Source organism: Pithys albifrons, chromosome 13, assembly GCF_047495875.1.
Source record: "Pithys albifrons albifrons isolate INPA30051 chromosome 13, PitAlb_v1, whole genome shotgun sequence".
NCBI classification, from domain to species: domain Eukaryota; kingdom Metazoa; phylum Chordata; class Aves; order Passeriformes; family Thamnophilidae; genus Pithys; species Pithys albifrons.
This window is the reverse complement of record NC_092470.1, coordinates 6,522,220-6,541,764: the sequence shown is the minus strand read 5'-3', so window position 1 is coordinate 6,541,764 and position 19,545 is coordinate 6,522,220. Positions and strand designations below refer to the sequence as shown.

General features: G+C 50.4%; 2 protein-coding genes across 2 annotated transcripts; both read left to right on the top strand.

Annotated features, from left to right (window-relative positions):
• Positions 1 to 230: 230 nt before the first annotated feature.
• On the top strand, positions 231 to 6,888 carry SEC11A (SEC11 homolog A, signal peptidase complex subunit). Its single transcript, XM_071568021.1, has 6 exons — positions 231 to 341; positions 461 to 570; positions 2,156 to 2,305; positions 5,639 to 5,758; positions 6,213 to 6,270; positions 6,415 to 6,888. Exons 1-6 carry the CDS (start codon positions 291 to 293, stop codon positions 6,463 to 6,465), a joined length of 540 nt encoding a protein of 179 aa, XP_071424122.1. The 5' UTR covers positions 231 to 290; the 3' UTR covers positions 6,466 to 6,888.
• An 8,666-nt stretch (positions 6,889 to 15,554) lies between these two features.
• NMB (neuromedin B) lies at positions 15,555 to 19,076 on the top strand. Its single transcript, XM_071568536.1, has 3 exons — positions 15,555 to 15,721; positions 16,232 to 16,434; positions 18,796 to 19,076. Exons 1-3 carry the CDS (start codon positions 15,589 to 15,591, stop codon positions 18,841 to 18,843), a joined length of 384 nt encoding a protein of 127 aa, XP_071424637.1. The 5' UTR covers positions 15,555 to 15,588; the 3' UTR covers positions 18,844 to 19,076.
• The last annotated feature ends 469 nt before the right edge of the window (positions 19,077 to 19,545 follow it).

Genomic DNA, 19,545 nt, shown 5'->3' with positions numbered 1-19,545 from the left:
GTGTGGGGTGTAAATTGGCGTGTCGGGGGGGAGGTGCTGGTTAGATGCGGTGTTGGGTAGGGTGTTTCACTGGATGTGTGGGTGTCGGTGAGCCCCGGGGATGCGTTCCTCGTGCTCGCCCCAGGGTTCGGCATGGGGGGCACCCCCAGACTGCCCCGTGGCTGCACCCTCGGAACACCCCCCCAGTCCCTCCCGCAGTCCCCGGCCCCCCGCGGCGGAACCGGCGGTGACGCGCCGGAAGCGGAAGGAAGCGGGGCCGGCCGGGCGGGCGGGTGGCGGCGGCGGCGGCGATGCTGTCGCTGGACTTTCTGGACGATGTTCGGCGCATGAACAAGCGGCAGGTGCCGGACGGGACGGGGGGCTTGGGAGGATGCGGGAGGTCGGGAAGCGGGGGGCTCGATTCCCCCCTGCCCTGCGCGGGCGGCGGGGCCTGACCAACATGCCCTCCCCTCCTCCCCAGCTGTACTACCAGGTGCTGAACTTCGGCATGATCGTGTCTTCCGCCCTCATGATCTGGAAGGGGCTGATGGTGGTGACGGGCAGCGAGAGCCCCATCGTGGTGGTGCTGAGGTCAGTTCCGGGGGTGCCATCGGGCCCCCGACGGGGGTTCCCCAGGTGGATGGGGCGGTTGGAGGCTCCCAAAAATCCAGGCTCAGGAACAGCGAGGGAAGAGAGAGTGGGACGAAACAGCATTTCTTCCCCGCTCTGTCAGCTGGTTGGACTGGGCATAAGAAGCCTTGTGAAAAAGAGAGGGATTTTGTACACAAGCAGGTAGGGATGGGACTAGGGGGAATGGCTTTGCAATGTCAGAGAGCAGGGTTAGATGGGATGTTGGGAAGGAATTGTTTCCTGTGAGGGCGGGGAGGCCCTGGCGCAGGTTGCCCAGAGAAGCTGTGACTGCCCCATCCCTGGAAGTGTTCAAGGCCACTTTAGCCAGGGCTTGAAGCAAATTGGTCTAGTGGAAGGTGTCCCTGCCCATGGCAGGGCGTTGGAATGAGGTGAGCTTTAAGATCCCTTCCAACCCAAACCCTTCTGGGATTCCGTGGTCCTGAGGATCGGGGCTTCCACTGTCACTGGATGTTTTAGGTGTCCCATGTTGTCCTCACAGCAGTGCTGTGCCGTACGTACCATCAGTGTTGGTACCACTGTTACTCCCACCCTTCTGCTGCCTCCGTCAAATTCTCTGGGCTTCCATCAGATGGTAGCCTGGATATCACACAGGGCCTGTTCTGCATCCACACTGGCCTTTCTGCGTGTTTCTGTGTTGGTGTTCGTGATGTAGAAATGATGTAATGCCGTGACCATGTGGCATTTACCAAAACTCCTTCCTTGATGTAAAGCACAGGGTAGATGTTTCCTGATGTTCCTCCCAGTGAGTAAGGTGGGGGCTGTGAGGTCACAGCCCCTCTTCGATGATGGGATCTGCTGTTCTGAAGAGCGGCTGCTGTTTCAAGATAAAACATGAATGTACATGGTACTTAAAGTTCATCCTTCTGTTTTGCATTATTTATGTGGAATTTGGAAGGGTAAGTAGTAGTTGGTAACAATTGCCATTTAAAAGACATGAGAAAAATAACTTTAGTCAAGGTGCCTGAAATGAGATCATTAAGCAAAGTGATGAATCACAATAAGGAATGTTTTTCAACCCTATCTGTTGGTTCCAGATGGGAATTCAAGAGTCCAGTGTTTTCAGTGCTTTGTTTCTGAGGACAATCAGTCTACCTGCAAAAATAAATGAAATAAAATAGCTTCCAGCATTGCAGCACTGCCAGCATTGCCCTGCCAGTGGTGAGCTCAGAAATCTAAAGATACTGTTTGTCATCAGGTTTTTGCTTATTCAGAAAGCTTTTCCTGTTGGATGTGCTTGTAACACAAGCTGGCAGTGCTCTTCTTCCAACAAATCCAAACTGCTGGTAGCGTGGTAATTGAAAACCTGACTGCAGTAGAGGTTACACACCTGCCTGATCTCCAAGTTGATTTTCTTGGGAGCTCTTCATCAAAGTTCCAACCTGGCCTTGAGCACTTCCAGGGATGGGGCATCCACAGCTTCTCTTCTCATCAAGGTTCTTGTGAGATTTTTCTTGAAGGACTATGAACTCTGAAACCTGGTTCTGATGTTTGAATATTGTTCAGTTGTTCCTCTTCTCTCTTTCAGTGGGAGCATGGAGCCTGCCTTCCACAGAGGAGATCTCCTGTTCCTCACAAACCGCATTGAAGATCCAATCAGAGTGGGAGAAATCGTCGTCTTTAGGATAGAAGGAAGGGAAATTCCTATAGTCCATCGTGTCCTGAAGATCCATGAGAAGTATGTTAAGATTCTGGAGGAGGGTTCTACTGCAGATACTTAGCTAAATGATATTATTGCTCATCTTCTTGGATAAATGAGTGGCTGGGATGTCAATAATAGATATCCAAGTGCTGTGGGAAGTAACACAGAGTTTTCAGTGAAAAAAAATCTGCCCTCCTGGTTTACTTGGAAAAATTATTCAGCAGAAAGCACAAGCTGGGGAGTCTATGCCAGTCTGCTGGACTCTCCAAGTTGTAGAATCACAGAGTGGTTTGGGTTGGAAGGGATCTTAAAACTCATCTCAATCCCTGCCATGGGCAGGGACACTTTCCACTAGACTAGATTGCTCCAAACCCCATCCAACCTGGCCTTCAACACTTCTAGGCATGGGGCAGCCACAGCTGCTCTGGGCAACCTGTGCCAGGCCTCCCCCATCCTCACAGGGAACAATTCATTTCCAACATCCCATCTAACCCTGTCCTCTAGCAGTGGGAAGCCATTCCTTCTTGGCCTGTCCCTCCATCCCTTGTCCCAAGTCCCTCTCCAGCTCTCTTGGAGCCCTTTAGGCACTGGAAGGCTGACAGCACTTGCTGTGTACTATGTACCACTATCCTTTCTATCCTGAGCTGCTGTGCCCAGGGTGTCTCCTTTAGTACAGCTGCATTTGTGTGTGAGTGTGAAGTGACTCGTGTTTATAGAGGAAGAGCTGTGGCAGAGGGTATTTTGTGTGTAGCATGTGATATTGTAGAGCTTGTCTCTCTGGTGCTGGTTGCTGTTGTCCTGCAGAGTCCAGGCAGTTCATCCCTGAAAGAAGTTGTGTGTTGTTATAATCAGAGTCTCTGTGTACTGTTCACTGTCTCAGCATTGGGCAGATTGTATGTGTGAAGGGATGGAGCACAGCTACAGGTTTGATGTCTGACCAGTTGTCTGGTCCAACTCAAGACTGACCAGGAATGGTGCAGCAGGGATCCTGACTCTGAAGGAGCAGCACCTCTCCCAGGAGGCAGAGCAGATTCTCAAAACTCTGAACAATGTCAGTTTTCAAACTGCCGTTCTTTGATACCACCAATTTAAAAATAAAGTCAGTTTACAGGGTGAATTTGATATCTAATGTTGCACGTGCACTTTTTGTGGTATTGTGGGAACTCTTTTAAGTGAAATACAACTCTCTGCCTCCCCGTCCAGCATTTCCTCTCCAGATTTTACCCACCCTTCTTTTTTTTGCCCGGCTCTATCTCTGGATGTGAAGGTATCCAGCACTTTTTTGTTTAAATGTAATGGGACCATAGTGTCAATCCCGGTTTCTGTGAGTTGAAGCCGTTCTCCAGTATTGTAGGTTCCATTTAAGTAAAACAATCAAACACAAACCTGATCTTTATGTTAGGAGGGAGGTACTGAAAAATCCATATTGTGACCTGAAGGCAGGACATGGGTGTCAGTTGCTTCTTTCACTACAGAAAGAATAGCTTTCTGGTGCCAGTTCGGAAGTGAAAGGTCTCTGCAGAAGCTGACAGGAGTCAAAATGCAGAAAAACAGGAACAGTGTTTTCCATGATTTTGTGGCAACTCAGGCCCCAATTCACATCAGTGTTGTGTCAGTGAGAAAGTGTCTGTTCCTTGCTGGCCTTTTCTTCTTGTTTCAGCCCAAAATTGGGTTCATTCTTTATTGCTAACGAAGAGTCTGAAGTCAAAATTGACTTAGTGGGTTTGGAGCAGGACAGTCAGACCAGCCTTCACTCACCTCTCAGACAGCAGAGAACTGCGCTTGGGGCTTCTCATGCCGTGTCCTGATAGAGCCTTGACTCTGCTCAATAAGTTGCTGTGCTCCTGTGTCATCACTCTTCAGAGGTAAACCACATTATCTGCACCTTTGGGGATTTTCATCTTTTCCCAGACTATGTCTCTAAGCTCCTTGAGTGTTTGTTTTTCCCACATGACAAGCCAGATGTGCTTTGGAGAAAGGGCTGTTCTGGTTTTTTCATGGCTTTTCCTTCCAAGCTTCTCCTGTCAAGGAACACACATTGGTATTCAGGCATGATTAAAACAACATGAGTTCCAAAGACCTTCTGTGTGCTTTCCTGTGCTGCCTTTGATGTGTTGTTTCTGAGAGAAAGCTGAGATCCAAGCACTGAGAATGCTCCTGCTCAGCACCTGCCTGCAGGTGCCACAGGGAGGTGACAGTGCCCAGCTGATCCCTGGGTAGTGGCACAAGCTGAATAGGAACGGCTGGGGAAGGATCTATAAAGCTCTTTCCGCATCAAAGCAAAGGTTCATCTGCTCCAGGATCCTATTTCTGCGCAGCTAATTAATTCATCTTGGCTTGAGTTAAAGAGATGTCGTGATAATTTCCCTACTTTCTGCAAGTTCAAAGTGTAAGCGCAAAGTCCCAGTTCTTCATGAATAGCCTCCTTTTCTCTTTTCTATGAATTACCTGATCATCTTTAGAACAAACAAAATTTTTTAGCAACCAAAATACCCTTGCTGAGAGACATAGTTTATTTTGTGCTGTGGCTAGTTCTGTACAGCACCTCCTGTGGCTGGTTTTAATCTGTTACCTCTGACTTCCTTTTAGTTCCCTGTGGGTCTTGCATTGGAAGAGACAGTGAAAAGTTTTTGATTGCTGTATGTCATTTGTGTTGGACTACATCACATTGACCATCAGATCTGTCTTTTCCAGGCTGAAGGTCTGTTGCTTCCTGTATGGAAGTGCTTCCAGACCTTGTCATCCACTTCTGAACTTTGCCAGTTCTTCTCTCTGTTGCAGAAAAGGATGGGGGTTCAGCCCTGCCCAGAGCATCCCACATGTAGGCACATTATGAGTTCGTACAGTATCATCATTGTATTATTTGGGTTTTTTCTGCCCTTTCCTAGTAATTTCTAAGTTTCATCTTGGTTCTGCCCACTGCTGAGTAGAACTGTGTACTTCAACCCCAGACTTTCCTTTTCGGTGGTATAGGGAGCCCAAAACCCAATGTTTGTGTGAAACAAGAGAAGCATCAACACAAGAGAGGTCGAAAGCTGAGAGGCAATAGCTGTACCTGTGCTAGAAGTGCCTCATCCTGCTGGTTCTGTTCTTAAACTCTGCTGGAAAGCTTGGCTGAGGCCAGAATTCATTCTTTCTTTGTGAGTTTTTTCCAAACCTTCTGCTTTCTGCTGCATTTGGCAGTTTCCCTGTTTCATCCTTCTCCAATTGTAGAGCACAGTTCCTTCGAGTACTCTTGTGTTGGTCTCTCCATACTTGTTCTAGAACAGCTTTTAATGAGCTCCATACCTGCCTGTCTTGTCTTTTCCAGCCAAAATGGTGACATCAGCTTTTAATGAGCTCCATACCTGCCTGTCTTGTCTTTTCCAGGCAAAATGGTGACATCAAATTTCTTACAAAGGGAGACAACAATGCTGTGGATGACAGAGGGCTCTACAAACGCGGGCAGCACTGGCTGGAGAAGAAGGATGTAGTAGGACGAGCAAGAGGGTGAGTGAAGTTGAAAGTGGTGTGGCTTTGTATACTGCCCTCCCTGAAGCCATCTGGAAATCCTCCTCCTCTTGAGCTCTCCCTAGAGGGTTCTGTGACCTGCCTGCAAGCATGGAGAGCTCAAAGGCAAAGGTGGTTCAGTTCTGAGCTTGGCTTAAGGGGGGGTATCAAGTTATGAGCAGCATCCTGAGATAATGATGCTGGATGGACACAGGTGAAAGGGCAGCATATGCTCAGGTTTGATCAGAATTGCTGTCAAATTTATTCTGTGAGGCTCAACCTTTGCAAGAAAGTAAGATCTAAACCAGGCAGGGGCTGAACATGCCCATTGCCACAGCTGCTCTGCCTGAGAGGACCAAGTCCCCAGCCCATTGACCATAAAATAACACTCAGCATGACTCTTCTTCTGCAGCCTGGAACAGTGTTTGTTTTAAGAAAACCTTTATTCTTGTAGATTTGTGCCATATATTGGAATAGTCACTATCTTAATGAATGATTATCCAAAATTTAAGGTAAGCACTCTTTCATTTCCTACCTGCTTTTCCCACCCCAGCTAAAATTCCTTCCTGAGAACACAGGCAGCACCCTGTGCCCTGTGTGTTTGCTGCTGTAGATGTGATTGTGCACTCCTGAGTGTCCTCTACTCTCTGTTCCAGTATGCAGTCCTCTTTCTACTGGGTTTGTTTGTGCTGGTCCATCGAGAGTAACCCCTTGCACTGAACTACAAGGTGAAGGTGCCATGAATTTTTCTAGATGAACGTTTTAAGTAGCTGATGGTCCGAAGTGCCAGGAGGAAGAAGACCTGCATTTCAAAGCTTCTTACCAGTTTGGGTTTGTTTTGGTTTTTACTGCGTAAGGGCGAATGTTTGTCACAGTATTTCCAATGGTTTGTCACATTTTAGCCTTTTTAGTGAATTTTTATATTAAAAATTTCAGCCAAACTCTTTAGTGTTTGTACTTTGAAGCTGAGCTTCCTCTCCAAGTGCCTCTGGGGCCGTGTCCTCAGTCTGTACCTCGTTGGGCCAGGTGCCCTCTCCCTGTGCTGACTGAACTGTCCAGTGGTGAGCTGTGGCCGTGATGGTTTTTTGCCAATTCAGAACTGGAATAAAGATTTTTCCTCTTGCCCAGAATGAGCCCCGCCACATTCTTTGTTACTGCCCTGCTAAGAGCAGCCTCCTTGCCCAGTTTCTGGGGGGTACCTGGGCTTGGCTGTTGCAGACTGACTCCTAGAGCCATCATCTAGCTTGTCCTCTCTTCACAGAGCAATAGCAGCTGCTCTTTTCATTTCTTTTGGAGAATAATCTGTCCTGAGCTGTAGATCTGTTCAATACGTCTATGTTTCTGTAAATCACACTGAAATAATCTGCTTAAAGACTACAAGGTTTTTGGGGCAGAAGCCCAGCAGGATGTTTATGGCTGTTTCCATTTTCTTGCACTGGGTTTGTCAGACATGTCGCATTTCTGGAGTTGAATTGTTCCCTTAGTTATGCCCATGGGACCATTTTGCTGGTTTTGGTGTTACCAGGTGCTTTATTCCCTGTATAAGGTAAAACAAAAAATCACTTGTGGGACACTACAAAGACTCTGTGAACAGGTCCAGCCCCCAGCATGAGCCTTGGGCCTGTGGCACTAAGCAATCATAAAGTAGTAACAAAAATGGTAATAAAATCGCTATTTCCTCCTCCCAGTGTTACAGCCCTTGAGAGGAGAATGTGAATACGGTTTCTTTATAATGCTTGAGATAAGGATGGGGTGTTCTATCAAAAGTTAAACCCAGACAGCAGTGAGGGAACACAGGCTCTGTACTTGAGTGCTGCCATCACCATGAAGCACTTTCCTAAGGGCTTGGAGCACCTTCCTGAGGACCTGGAGCAGTGTTTTTGCCTTTGCAGCTTGTGCTGAGGCTGAGGGTGTCCCTGCCCTGCCTTCAGATTGAACAGGTTTTGTGCATAGATGGGATTTTAAGTCAGGCTCACACAAAGGGCTGAGTTGAGCTCATCTGAAAGCTGATAATCAATACCTTGCTGGCAGTCCTGCTGCTCTCCGAGTCCTCTCTATTTCAGACCTTCACCAAGTATCTGAGTATGTGGAAGCAGTTGTGTTCCTGTCACTGAGTTAATGTAACGAAAAAAAAAAAGGCTAAAACACAAAGGATTTATAATTATGGAGCAAGGATTAGCTCTGAAACTGCTGACCCCCCAGTTCTTTGATAGGATGACCTGGCTGGCATGGTTGATGTCAGGAGTCTCTGCGACTGGAGGACACACTCATGACAAATGTGGTTGCCAACACTTGTGGCCAACCTCTGTGTGGGCTCTTGCAGGAGGGTGTGCCCTGACCTTGCATGAAGGAATTGAGCAGAAAGTGCTTAAAAACTGCAGGCTAGTTGGAGTGGGGGTGGGCTAGAGCCCACTGCAGCCCAGCTTTGGGGGCTTCTCTCTTTGTGGTCTACGGGTACTTGAACAGAAACAATTGTCCTAAATCAAGGGCTGCAATGTGGGATTTGGGAATTGATCTCTGCAGGCTGTGCTCTGCCTCTTTTCAGCTCAGTGCAGCTGAGAACATGGTTCTGTTACCTTTGGTCATCAAGTGAGGTGTTGGCTCTAATTAGGATAAATGAACAGTCAATCCCCTCACAGCTCCAGCACCCACCACCTCCCACATCATCTCCTGCATCCCTGCAAGGCCTCTCCTGCCGCAGTGGAATGAGGGGGGGCTGGGGACCAAGCTGCACAAGCTGGAAACTGCGGATGTGGGGGCAGGATGATACAGAGCTGTTGCTGGCTCTGTCCCCACCGGGTTTATTCTGCTTTGCTGAGCAGAAAAGCCATGGAATGAGCAGGATCTCCAGCCGGCTGGGTGCTGGTGCAGAGCTGTTTGGGAGCACTGCTGAGCTCCCACAGAGCCAGGGGGTTTGCTGGTAGAACTTGATGTGTCTGTGTGTTCTGTTTCAGTTTTATTCTATTTTTTTTTTAAGGTGAAGCTCTGGGCAGCTCCAGCAAAGCCTGTGACACTGGCAGCTTTGGAAATGGAGATCTTTGTGTCACCACAGGAATGGGATTTGCTTGTAAAGTATGTGAGTGTTGAAAGGTCTGGTTTATAAAGAAGAAGAGAAATGAAGTAAAATCTGCCGAGGCTGAGATTGCTCCTGTTGTGGTTACAGCCAAACAGGGCAGGTCTTCTGGTAGCAATTCCAGTGTTCAATTACTGTTTGGTCACAAACAGAGCATGGATTCCTTCACAGGCAGGAGCGGTTTCGTGGAACTGGAATTCTATTGGGTGATTTTTTTTCATATCAAAGCTAAATGCAGAAGCAAGAGCGTGGTGGTTGGGAGGTGAGCTGTGAGGGGTGATGTGCTGCAAGCTGAAGGGCCAGAAGGTTTTCTGTATTTATGATGCTTATATGTGCAGTTGTTGATGAAACAGCAACAACCTGGTGGTTCATCCAGATCTGTCTCTGCATGTTGCTTAGCAGGGGTGTCCAGGACTCGGATTTGTAAGATAATTGGAGACTGGGTAATCTCATCGTGGTTTTCCTGTCCTTAAAATCAGAACAGGTCAGCCGTATTTTTTCCAAAGAGTCTTCAAGGTGAAACCTTGTCCATGCAAGGTTTGAGCACCACTTTCTGCTGGAGGAATGCACTGTACAAACACAGTGTGGAGCTCCCAGAACGTGCAGAGAGTTGGCCAGGAGAAGGAGGAAAAGGAGAAGAGAGGAGAGGTGGCTTAGGCAGAGCATGTCCCTTGGGGGACCTCCTGAGCCAGAGCAGGGGGTGTGCAGAGAATCTATGGCCTTGCTGCAGCCCCACACAGTGCCAGTGAATCAGTGGCTGAATCAGATGAGGAGTGTCCTCCTTCCATCTTCCAGCAACAAGGAGTGCCAGGGTGATGCCAGAGAGGCGTACCCTTGGCCATTCAGCAGTGTCAGCAGCTCAGGGCAGCAGTTGATGCATGGTGGGTGACTGATTCCCACAGTCTTGTTGCTGGGAGGAGAGAAACAGCACCCACATTGCCTTTGACCAAACTGAACAACTCCCAGCCTCTTTTACCTTCTCCCTCCCTTGTAATACTTCTGTCCCTTTGTCATCTCACCTGTCAGGAGCCACAGGTCTCTTCAGGGATAGCTCCACCAGCCTGAGCATGTTGGATTCAGAAGAGGCACAGTGACTTTCCTGAGAAATCTGCCTTGTTGGATCTATTTTGCCTTAATTGGATGCCTGTGCTATTCATAGTCTGCCCAATAGCAACTGTTGGCTTATCCCTGTTTATCCCCCAGCTGCTGTAAAAAATCACCAGCTCCATCACACATAGTGCTGCTTCTCTGTGGAGCAGGAGCTGCCTAAATGCTGGGTCTTGCTGGTTGAGCACAATGTGTGTTAAACCTGCTTCTGGGGAAATTCCTACACATGTTCAGTTCTAGCAGGTCCTGCTAATGCCTGATCTCTCAGGGCTCCCTAAACATGGGGGGAATCAACATCTTCACAGGGAAGAATAGTTTAAATAGGGATGAACTAAAACCCTACCCTCTGTGATCCAGGAGCAGACACGTTCTGAGTCTCTTGCTCCCTGTACCCAGCTCCTCATCTTTTGCCTATTTTTGCTCCTTTTGTTCAATAATTCAAAAACCCTTCCTGCAGCTGTCTCTGATGAACATCTTGGTATCACCTTTTCCAAACTATCCTTCCCCTGTAGAAACTGACCTGAGACACTGAAGTAAAAATAATATGGAGAAAATGAACTTCTCTCAACCTCAATTCACTCGAACTGGGATGTCGGATTTCTGCCATGTAATTCTGGCTGGGACACCTCTGAGGTCAACCTGGATGTGCCTGCAAGAAAACATGATTTTCTTCTCTGAGTCTTCTTGGAGAGCAGTTATTTGTAATATGTCCAGCGGGCATGAAGTGAGTGGGAAACCTCAGGGAAAACCACAGCTCATTTACAGCTTAAATGAAAATTGAAAATGAGTTGAAAACAAGATGTGCGAGATTTCAAATTTTATCTTTTATAAACAACAGCTATTGCCTGTAGACGGATGGATGTAACAGAGGGATTTAATCTTTGTAAACAAGAGGAAAATGCATCAAAATAGACCCTCAGGCATGTGGCAGGACCTGGCTTTGGAAAAGTGGTGAAGAAGAGGCTGAAACAACTTAACTGCTGCTAAGAGTTTTATTGGCACTAGGAGCTCTGTGAAGGAGACAAATAGGGGGATTCGAGGCCTTTGCTTTTTGTATTTGTTTTTTATTAGAGCCATCGGTTTTGAGCACACATTTGCCTGCCCAGGTGGATATTTGCAGGGCCTGGGAAGCCTGCACTGAGTTCTGGAGCTCCACAGCTCAGAGTCTGTTTCCAGGCCTGCGTTGCCACCTCTGTGGCAGACAGGTCCATGTCTGCCTTGTGCTGAGGACTCCAGACCTGCATGCAAAGCATAGTTCCAAAGAGAAGGAACAAAATGGACCTTTCTTTAAACTCCTTGAACTAGGGTATTTTCGAGGTTGGTCTGTTATATTTGTTGGTGGTGAGGACCTCTTGGCTATGCAGTTTTTAAATCCATTTATTTTGCATAGTTATGGTCTCCTTTGCCTGGTGAAATCCTACTTCATTTTCAGGTACATGTGGAGAATTTGCTAATGGTGCCTATTTCACAGGTCTCTTACTGTTCATATTATCCCTATCTGGACAAGAGTTTGATAAGGAACAGAACACCCCAAGGGTAGAGTTGGAGCTTGTTGAAGGAATTTGGAGGTGTATGGGCAAGGTGAACCCACTGGGATCATCCACCTGGATTTCCCAAAGGTATTTGGCAAGGTCCTACAGCAAAGCTCCTGAAGAAAGGAAGTGGCCCTGGAACAGGCGCTGAGATCCTTATGGGGAAAAATCGTGTACTAAAAGGTAAACAACCAAAGGTTGGAGGCAAGAGGGTAAAGACTGGGCAATAAAAAAGATGGAATTCAAATGTACATAAATATAAAATGGTGCACAGGGGAAAAAACCAATTTTAACTCTATTTATAAAACAACAGGTTCCAAGTTAAGTGTTACCATCTGGAACATTGGAGTTGTGACAGACTGTGCTGTGAAAATGTCAGTTCTGTGGTCAGCAGCCAGCGGGAGAGTAAATGGTGTCTGGGAATTACTGGGGGAAAACACAGCAAAACAACCCCTGCTCCCTCCAGCTGAAGGCATCGGGGGAAGCTGAGGATCCCTGAAGCATTGAGGTGTTTTGGGTGAGAAGGGCCCGTTCCTGGAGCACGTGTCTGCTCTCACCCAGCCCTGGAGGGTAAATCCCACAGGAGAGGGGAGGGTTAACTGTGCAGCCCTCCCCTTCCTTGAGAAATACCCATCAGCAGCCTGGCATGTTCCAAGGAGTCACCTCTGTCCTCCCTGCCTCCTTGTAGGAAGCTAGTGCCCCACAGCCTCATCTCCTGCACCACCTGTGGAGGTCATGCTGAGCTCTGTCAGCAAAATCTATTCATAAAATAGAATTTCTAGTGCTTTTATTTGACATATAAGCTGGGAAGATTCCCCTGGAATCTTGGTAGCTGTTGGGAAAGTGAATCTCAGCTGAGCTGGAGAGAGCAAGTTGTGAAGGAGCACTGCAGTGACAATTCCTGTCTGGAATGCTGGAGGTCCCAGCAGGCTCCAGGTGGGGGGGCCTCATTCTGGGCGCCAAAGCAAGACAAAGGCAGAGGCAGAAAACTTACCCCAGCCACTGCCAGGCTGGTGAGCAGGCTCTGAGCTCAGCTCCTGCCTGGTGCTGTTCCCAAGGGTGCCACTTACTTTTCCAAAATTAGGTACATCACTTCTTTGTGAAGACTGGAAAATCCAGAGAAAACCTGGTCTCTCTGTTGTTGTCTGGGGCTGGTATTTACTGAACTGCTGTGGAATTGCTGTTCTCGGAGCCCTGCCTGGCTCCCAGCGCTGCTGCTGCTGGTCAGCGAGTTCTGAGCTCGGGGCCCTTTCACCAGTTGTTTTCCATGAAAACCCCACTGGCTGCCCTGAGTCGTGCTCCCTCTTCCAGCCTCCACCAAGTCCCTGAGTAGCTATTTCATTGCTCTTCCCAGGCTTGAAATCAGGTTATGGGCTCACATCTCCCACACACATGCCATCTGGTCAAGCCTCGGTACTCAGCAATTAATCCAGTGTCCCCTCAGTTTCTTGGAGTTTGTAATGACACTGCAACAGGGTAGAAACTCCCTGATTTCCTTTTCCCAGCTTTTCCCAAACCTGCAGTGCCGCTGGAATCAAAATACCTGTTCCTCTGCTCCCACCTTATCTGAGGTAATGCCTGCAGCCACCAGCTGAAAAAGCAGAAAGATGTGTGTCCGCTCAGTTGTGTATTTAGTTAGAGCAGTGCAAAAGCCTTCACCCTGTTAGAAACATTGTGCTGCTTCCCACTGCTCATCCCTTGTCCCCGGAGCTGCCTGTGAGAGGACTGTACTTCCCTGAAGGAACAGGACTTAACCCTGTCATGCTTCAGTTGCTGCTGTAATTGCCCAGGGCTCTTTCCTCTGCCCTCTGTAATTGGGATCACTTTATCCCTGGTTTCACCCTCCGTAATCCTACAGGTAACCCTTCATCTTGCTTTTCCTTTAGCTGAGGAATGCTGCTCAGCTTCCCAAAAAGCACTCCTTCCTTCCCCAGTGAGGAGGAACCAGACTCAGCTGTGCCAGTGCTGGGCAGCACCAGGTTCTTTCCCATCCAGCAATCTTCTCTGGTACTTACATCCTCCTCCTCTCCCTCCTCCTCCTGCCCTTCCTGCATCCCAAGCCTTCTCCAGACACCCCAAATTTGCAGCCTGCTGACCACCATAAGGGAATTTAAAACTGTTTTGAAGAAAAGGTTTGGGATAATATTGGTCCATTTCAAGCTGTGTTCTCTCAGGGCAGTGAGTACAGGACCCCGGGGAAGAGACCCAGACTCTCAGAGGAAATAGAGAAGGGCTGGAGGTGTCTCTGTCTGTCTGTCCAGCTGGAGCACCAGCATGTGGGGACTGGCTGGGAACTCCAGAGCCCAAGTGGTGGTCCCAGCCACCAGCACCACCAGGACCGAGGGCCTCAGAGCTCCTCTCTCCACTGACTCGATGGAGGAGATGATGCTGCCACACTATGAGTGTGAAGGTCAAGGCTGTGGTGCTGCAAGTGCCCCGTCTGTGATGAGTATCATATTCATGCAGCCCTTTGCCCCCACAAGGGTCACCTCCTCAAATGGCAAGCCCAGCACTGCCTGCTCAGCCATACTCCTGCTGAACATGTGGTGAACAGTGAGAGCCCCCAAGGCAGCCCAGGACCTCCAGCACAGGTGGACACAAGGCTGGCAGAGGCAGCCACCTCCCTGATGGGTGGACAAGAAAGACCCTGCTCATCACTGTGGCAGAGCTCCTGGGCAGGAGAGAGCACACACTGACCAGCTCCTGGCCACCCAAGGGGACACACACTCAGTGTGGGAGGTTGCCATGCTAACATAGGAGCACTTTATGACTTTTTTCTCCTCATAAGCTTAGAAGTGGTGTCTGCAGTTCAGGCTCTGGCCCACTGCTGCTGAAGAGGGACATGTCACCTCCAGCCCTGCTCTGAACAGTAGCACATGCTGAGAAGGGCATTGTTAATAAATTCCCTGTAGCACTTCCCAGGAAAACTGGGTCACCTCAGGCAGTTCCTCCCTCACCAACCACCACCTCTTTGCAAAATTGTGATTCTGTAAATCCAGCAGAAGTTGTCAGGGCCTTGAAGACACTAATGGGTCTTCATGATCTCACCTGGGGCTTCTTCCCTCTACCCCCATGAGCACAGGAACCACTTGAGCTCAGCTCTGGACCTTAGTCTTTCATTCCTCTATGTTCTGGGAGCATTGGTCTCCAGCTCAGCAGGGCCTGGCTATGGACTTGCTTGAGCTGGTCCCAGACCCTCCTTGTCAACCTGTCAGGACTTTATCTGACCCTGCTTACACCCACCAGACCCCGTCCCAGCCTGCAGCAGTCCTGCTTCTGTATAAATGTGGAATGTTGAGGAACCCCTGTGGGCTGCAGACAAGAGGAAACAGAGCACAGCCTCTAATCAAATGCTTCCAGTTTCACATGGGTTTCACTTCACTTGAGCCCTGGGCATGGAGAGTGCCTGCCCCAGGCCCCCAACTATCTGTGTCCCTAGCATGGCTGGGCACAGCTCCATCCTGTTAATGGAAAAGGAGGAGCTGATGGAGGGGATGTGATAATCCAGTGAAGGTTTGGGTGTGGTGATTGTGAAATAGAGATCTGCAAAATCCCAAAGGGAGTGGAAAAGGTGAGAAGTGATACACAGGCTCTGGTCCTCACTCTCTACAGGTAGCAGTGCGATCCTGTGGGAGGCTGCTCTGGAAACTAAAGGAGATGGGCAAAACTGGGAGGTCCTTAAGGGCAGGATCCTCCAAGTCCATGCCAATAATCAGGCACACAGATAGATGTACTGGGAGGTGGTTTTGGCTAAACTGGGAATGAAGCTTGTGGCTGAGCTCCAGTGCCAAAAGGCAGCACGAGCAGGTGGAACTATGAATGGGCCACGACGGAGAGCTTTGGGAATGTGGGTCAGCCAGTGATGGGTCTGTCACTGTTCACCTCGGCCGTGGTTCTGGGACCATCTCCCTCCCCGTCGGGGCGGTGGGATGACACACGATGGGGACACGCAGAGGATTCAGGACCCCGTGGATCTTCGGTTCCCATGTGTGACAGCCCTGGGGGCGGGGCAGGGGGCGGAGGAGGTGGGCAGGGCGTGCCGAGACAACCCCCCCCCCCCCCCCCCCGAGGTGTATAAGCGGGAGGCGGCGGAGCGGGCGCGGGTCCCGCGGGCGGCGATGGCGCTGCGCTGCCTCCTGCTGCTGCTCTGCGGAGTCGCGCTGGGACCCGCCGTCCACCTCGACTTCGCCGAGCACCGCAGCCAGGCCGCCAAGATCAAGGTTAACCCCCGCGGAAACCTCTGGGCCACAGGTACGGGGCGGGGGGTGCACAGCGACACGCGGCATGTGCGGGGCACGGCGATCCTCTGCCTTCCCGAGCGCCCTGTCGTTGCCTGTGCGGAGCCCCCGACTCCCCGCCGTGCCCCACGGGTGGAGGGGGTTCCTGGTGGGACTGTGGTGGGCAGGGGGAGACCAGGTGAGGCCACCTCCATCCTCATCCCCGGGCGGCAGGTCTGACATTCACGGGAGGCAAGTCCAGCATCCCTGCGTGGCAGGTCCAGCATCCCTGGGTAGCAGATCCAACGTCCCCAGGCAGCTGACCAGTCCGGCATCCCCGGGCATCTGGTCTGGCATGTCTATAACCCTGGAAGTCCTGTCGGCAGGAACAGGGTGCAAAGTTTCCCCAAAATCCCAAGTGGAATGAGGACCTGGAATTTCTGGGTTTCCCTTGACTCAGCTGGTTTGGGCATTAGATCACTTGGTGCCGGTTGAACCGGAGCCCTGAGTGGGTCTCCACAGACACACGGGGTTGGTGTTGCAGGTCACTTCATGGGGAAGAAGAGTGTCACAGGGTCCCCGCACCTGGAGTCGCCAGAGGAGCCTGCAGTGCCGATGGTCTTCGGTCCCTCACTCCGAGCCTTGCTGGAGGACATGATGGAACTGCTGACCCGGGAGCTCCTGAAAATCCTTTTGCAAGAAAGACTGTTGGATGAAAACCAGGGGAAATATGACCTCACTGACCAGGTGAATATTGACTAAGCTGGAGGGAGATACTCAGAGCCGGGAGGTGGTGGAGCTGTGCTGGAAGTGAGAGCAACTGCACAGCTGCTGGAGCTGCATCCCTCCTCTTTGCACTTCTCTTAACCCTCCTTAAACCATTCCTTAAGACCAGCCGTAAGGGGGCAGAGGAGAATTGTCCCAAGGCCCACATGTATCTGGGCAGTGACAAATAGTCCTGGGTACTTGGGAAGAGTGTGAGGATGAGCAAGGAATGCTGCGATGGAGCTGTGTCAGTGGTGATCTCCAGCCTAGGGGTTGTTAATAAGCATCTGGGTCTTCCTCAGCTGCCATGGAGAAGTGTCCCCTTTCCAGGGCAGGGCAATCCTTTCTCTCTCTTATTCCTGTAGAGGAACACAGTATGTGAAGGGAAAGACATCTGCTGGGCAAAGAGGTTTGGGCTTTTGCTGCCGCCACCTTGGCTCTGTGTTGCTGAGGTTGGGACCCCTCTTTACTGAGGGGCACAGAGCCTTGCAGAGGTGAGGTGCGTGTTGGTCATGCTGCTGCAAATCAGGTACCGGGGAGCAGGAAGTGGGTAGGAGCTCTGGTAATCCCCTCAGTGTGGCTTTTACCCTGAAGCTCACCCACCTCCTAGTGGAAAACCTGCCCCTGGAAGCAATGCAAAGACACAGATTTTCAAGCAAGACGTGGAGGTGGAATTGCTCAGTCCAGAGATGAAGTTATTCAGTCCATGTGGCTCTGCTTGTCTCTTGACTCCTGCACACTTCCCTGGTGTCTCACCCTTTCCAACCACTGCAGGAAGTAACTGAAAGCCTAAAGGGAATGAAATCCTCTTAGGTCCCACCTGCACTGTCCCATTGAGCCAGGAACTTGAGGAACTATCCACTAACACTGCATGCAGGTAAAGCTACTCCTGCTATCCAGAGTTAGGCAAGGCTCGCCCCTCTGTTTTTGTGGGAAGGCACAAGTGGAGCAGAGTTGCAGGGCTGTGAGCCTGAGTGCCACTGATTGTTCAAGTGCCTTCTTGACTTAGTTTCAGCAGATTAAGGTAAACAGAGGCTTCCCTGGAAGAGCCATCAGGATAGAGAGCTTTCCACAGTGAAGGTACCGCTGGGCACAGCTGAAGGCACCACCCCACCCCACCCCACTCCCTGTGAGATGCTGTGCTGCTGCAGTTTGCTTCTTGGATGCAGCTGAAAGGGAGGAGAGGGCTTGGGAGACCCTGGACCCTTCGCCATGCTTCCTGGGGAGCCTTTGACCAGGAGGGCACTTGCTGAGGGGATGGGAGAGCTGGTGGAGGTGCTGCCCTACCTTGTTGATGCACATGTGGTGTGAGTTTGGTAAATGTGAACCCTGGCTCTGCCCATGTAGGTAAATCATGCAGTCACTGCTCACGCTGCAGATGTGCCTGGGCAGAGGCTGCCCCAAGCACTGGGGCGCTGTGCCTTTGGTGCCAACTGTGCGCTGGTGCTCTGCAAGTCCTACTAGTGCTCATTCCCAGTGCTCAAAGGCAGCTACTGGCCAGGTGTGGCACTGGGTGTCAAAGCTCTGCTGCTGGAGAGTGATTCAGCACACGGCCATGCAGGGGCTGGCCACTGCCTGCCTCAGTGCCCAGAAGCCCCTCGGCATGATTGTTGTTGGACATCTGTTGTCAGCTCCCAGCCTGTGCCTGAGCTGATCTGTATGTGGTGTTCCCACCTTCCTCACAGGCTTTTTCATAGCTCTTCCTTGTGAAACTCCCTGTCCACACCCTGCTCTGGATCTGTCGCTTCCATTTCAACTTTCTAGCCACATGTGGCTCCCAGCATGCTGGGATTTCATACAGCCACCCAATTGCTCTAAGTGACAAGGATTTGGCTGGTGGAAGAGTATTGTCCCCATCCTTGTCATCTCCTTGGTCATGTAGCTGTATTTCCCCAGGACACAGAGACCATTTCATGGAGCAGAATGGCTCCAGGAGTGTGGGCAGAGTCCTTCTGCCTGAGTGCAGGTGCTGTCCTGCATGGCTCTGGGACCTCTGGGCAGTACCCAATACTACAAACCCCTCTGTGCCTCTCCCCTGCTGTGTCTCTTTGCCTTCTCACACTCTGCTGAACCAGGCCCTGGGGCTGCTCTTGCCCCTGCCCAGCCTGGTGGTCCTGCTCAGTGGGCTGGTGAAACTTCCCTCAGATGTCTGATAGTTGTGGTCCAGCCTTTGGAGTACAGTGGGAGGCAGGAGCCAGGCTCCTGCCCTGTCCTTCTCATGGTCTGTCCCAAGCCACACCTGGAAATGCCATCACACTCCAGCACAGGACATAGGACCCATCTCCTGCCCTGTGGCACCCAGCAGGTGATGTCAGTGTCTTAACATTGTGCCTTGTTTTGTAGGAGACTGGTCTTTTAACAAAGGTGCTGGAGAAGTATTTTTCAAACTGAAGAGATGCAGCTGGGGAGGATGAGGTCTGCGAGGTTGGCCATGTGTGGTGAACAGAGGAGAGCATCGTCCTCGTGGGTTTCTATAGCAACAGCATTTTATTTATTCTTTCTGTAATATTGTTAATAGTGATTGTGTGTATGAAAAGAGGAGCCTTCCTGTATAATTCCTGTATGTTTTGTGTTTTCTTGATGTCTGATGTTCCCCTATGAATAAAATTGGCTCTTTGCACAGACTCATCTGTGAGGGTGGGAAGGCAGACCCCCAGGGTCTTGTGCAGGGAGAGTGGGGAGTTCGGAGTACCTTGGTGGGGGTTAGAGGGAAGCTCCTGGCTCTCAGCAGCCAGGAGGGCTTGGATTCAGTCTTTGCAGCTTCTGCTCACTGAAGGACACCCTAACATGACAAAGCAGCATGCTTGCATGAGCTGATCATGCCACTCACTACTGGAGCATCTTCATGACCCTCCTTGCTTGAGGGTATTACCAGCAAAATCTTGTCATGGCAATCTTGGGAGTTCTGGCTCAGAGTCCCTGTCTCGTGGGACCCCCAGGATTAGCTACGGGTTTGTTGGCCTCGGCTGGACCATAGAACAGTCAGACCACTGATGAGCTTGCTTTGGGATGATCACTTGGTGCATGTAGTTAAAGACTCAGAGGAACAGCCCCAGGACCCTCCTTTGTGCAAGACAGTGGGAGAAGGGCACC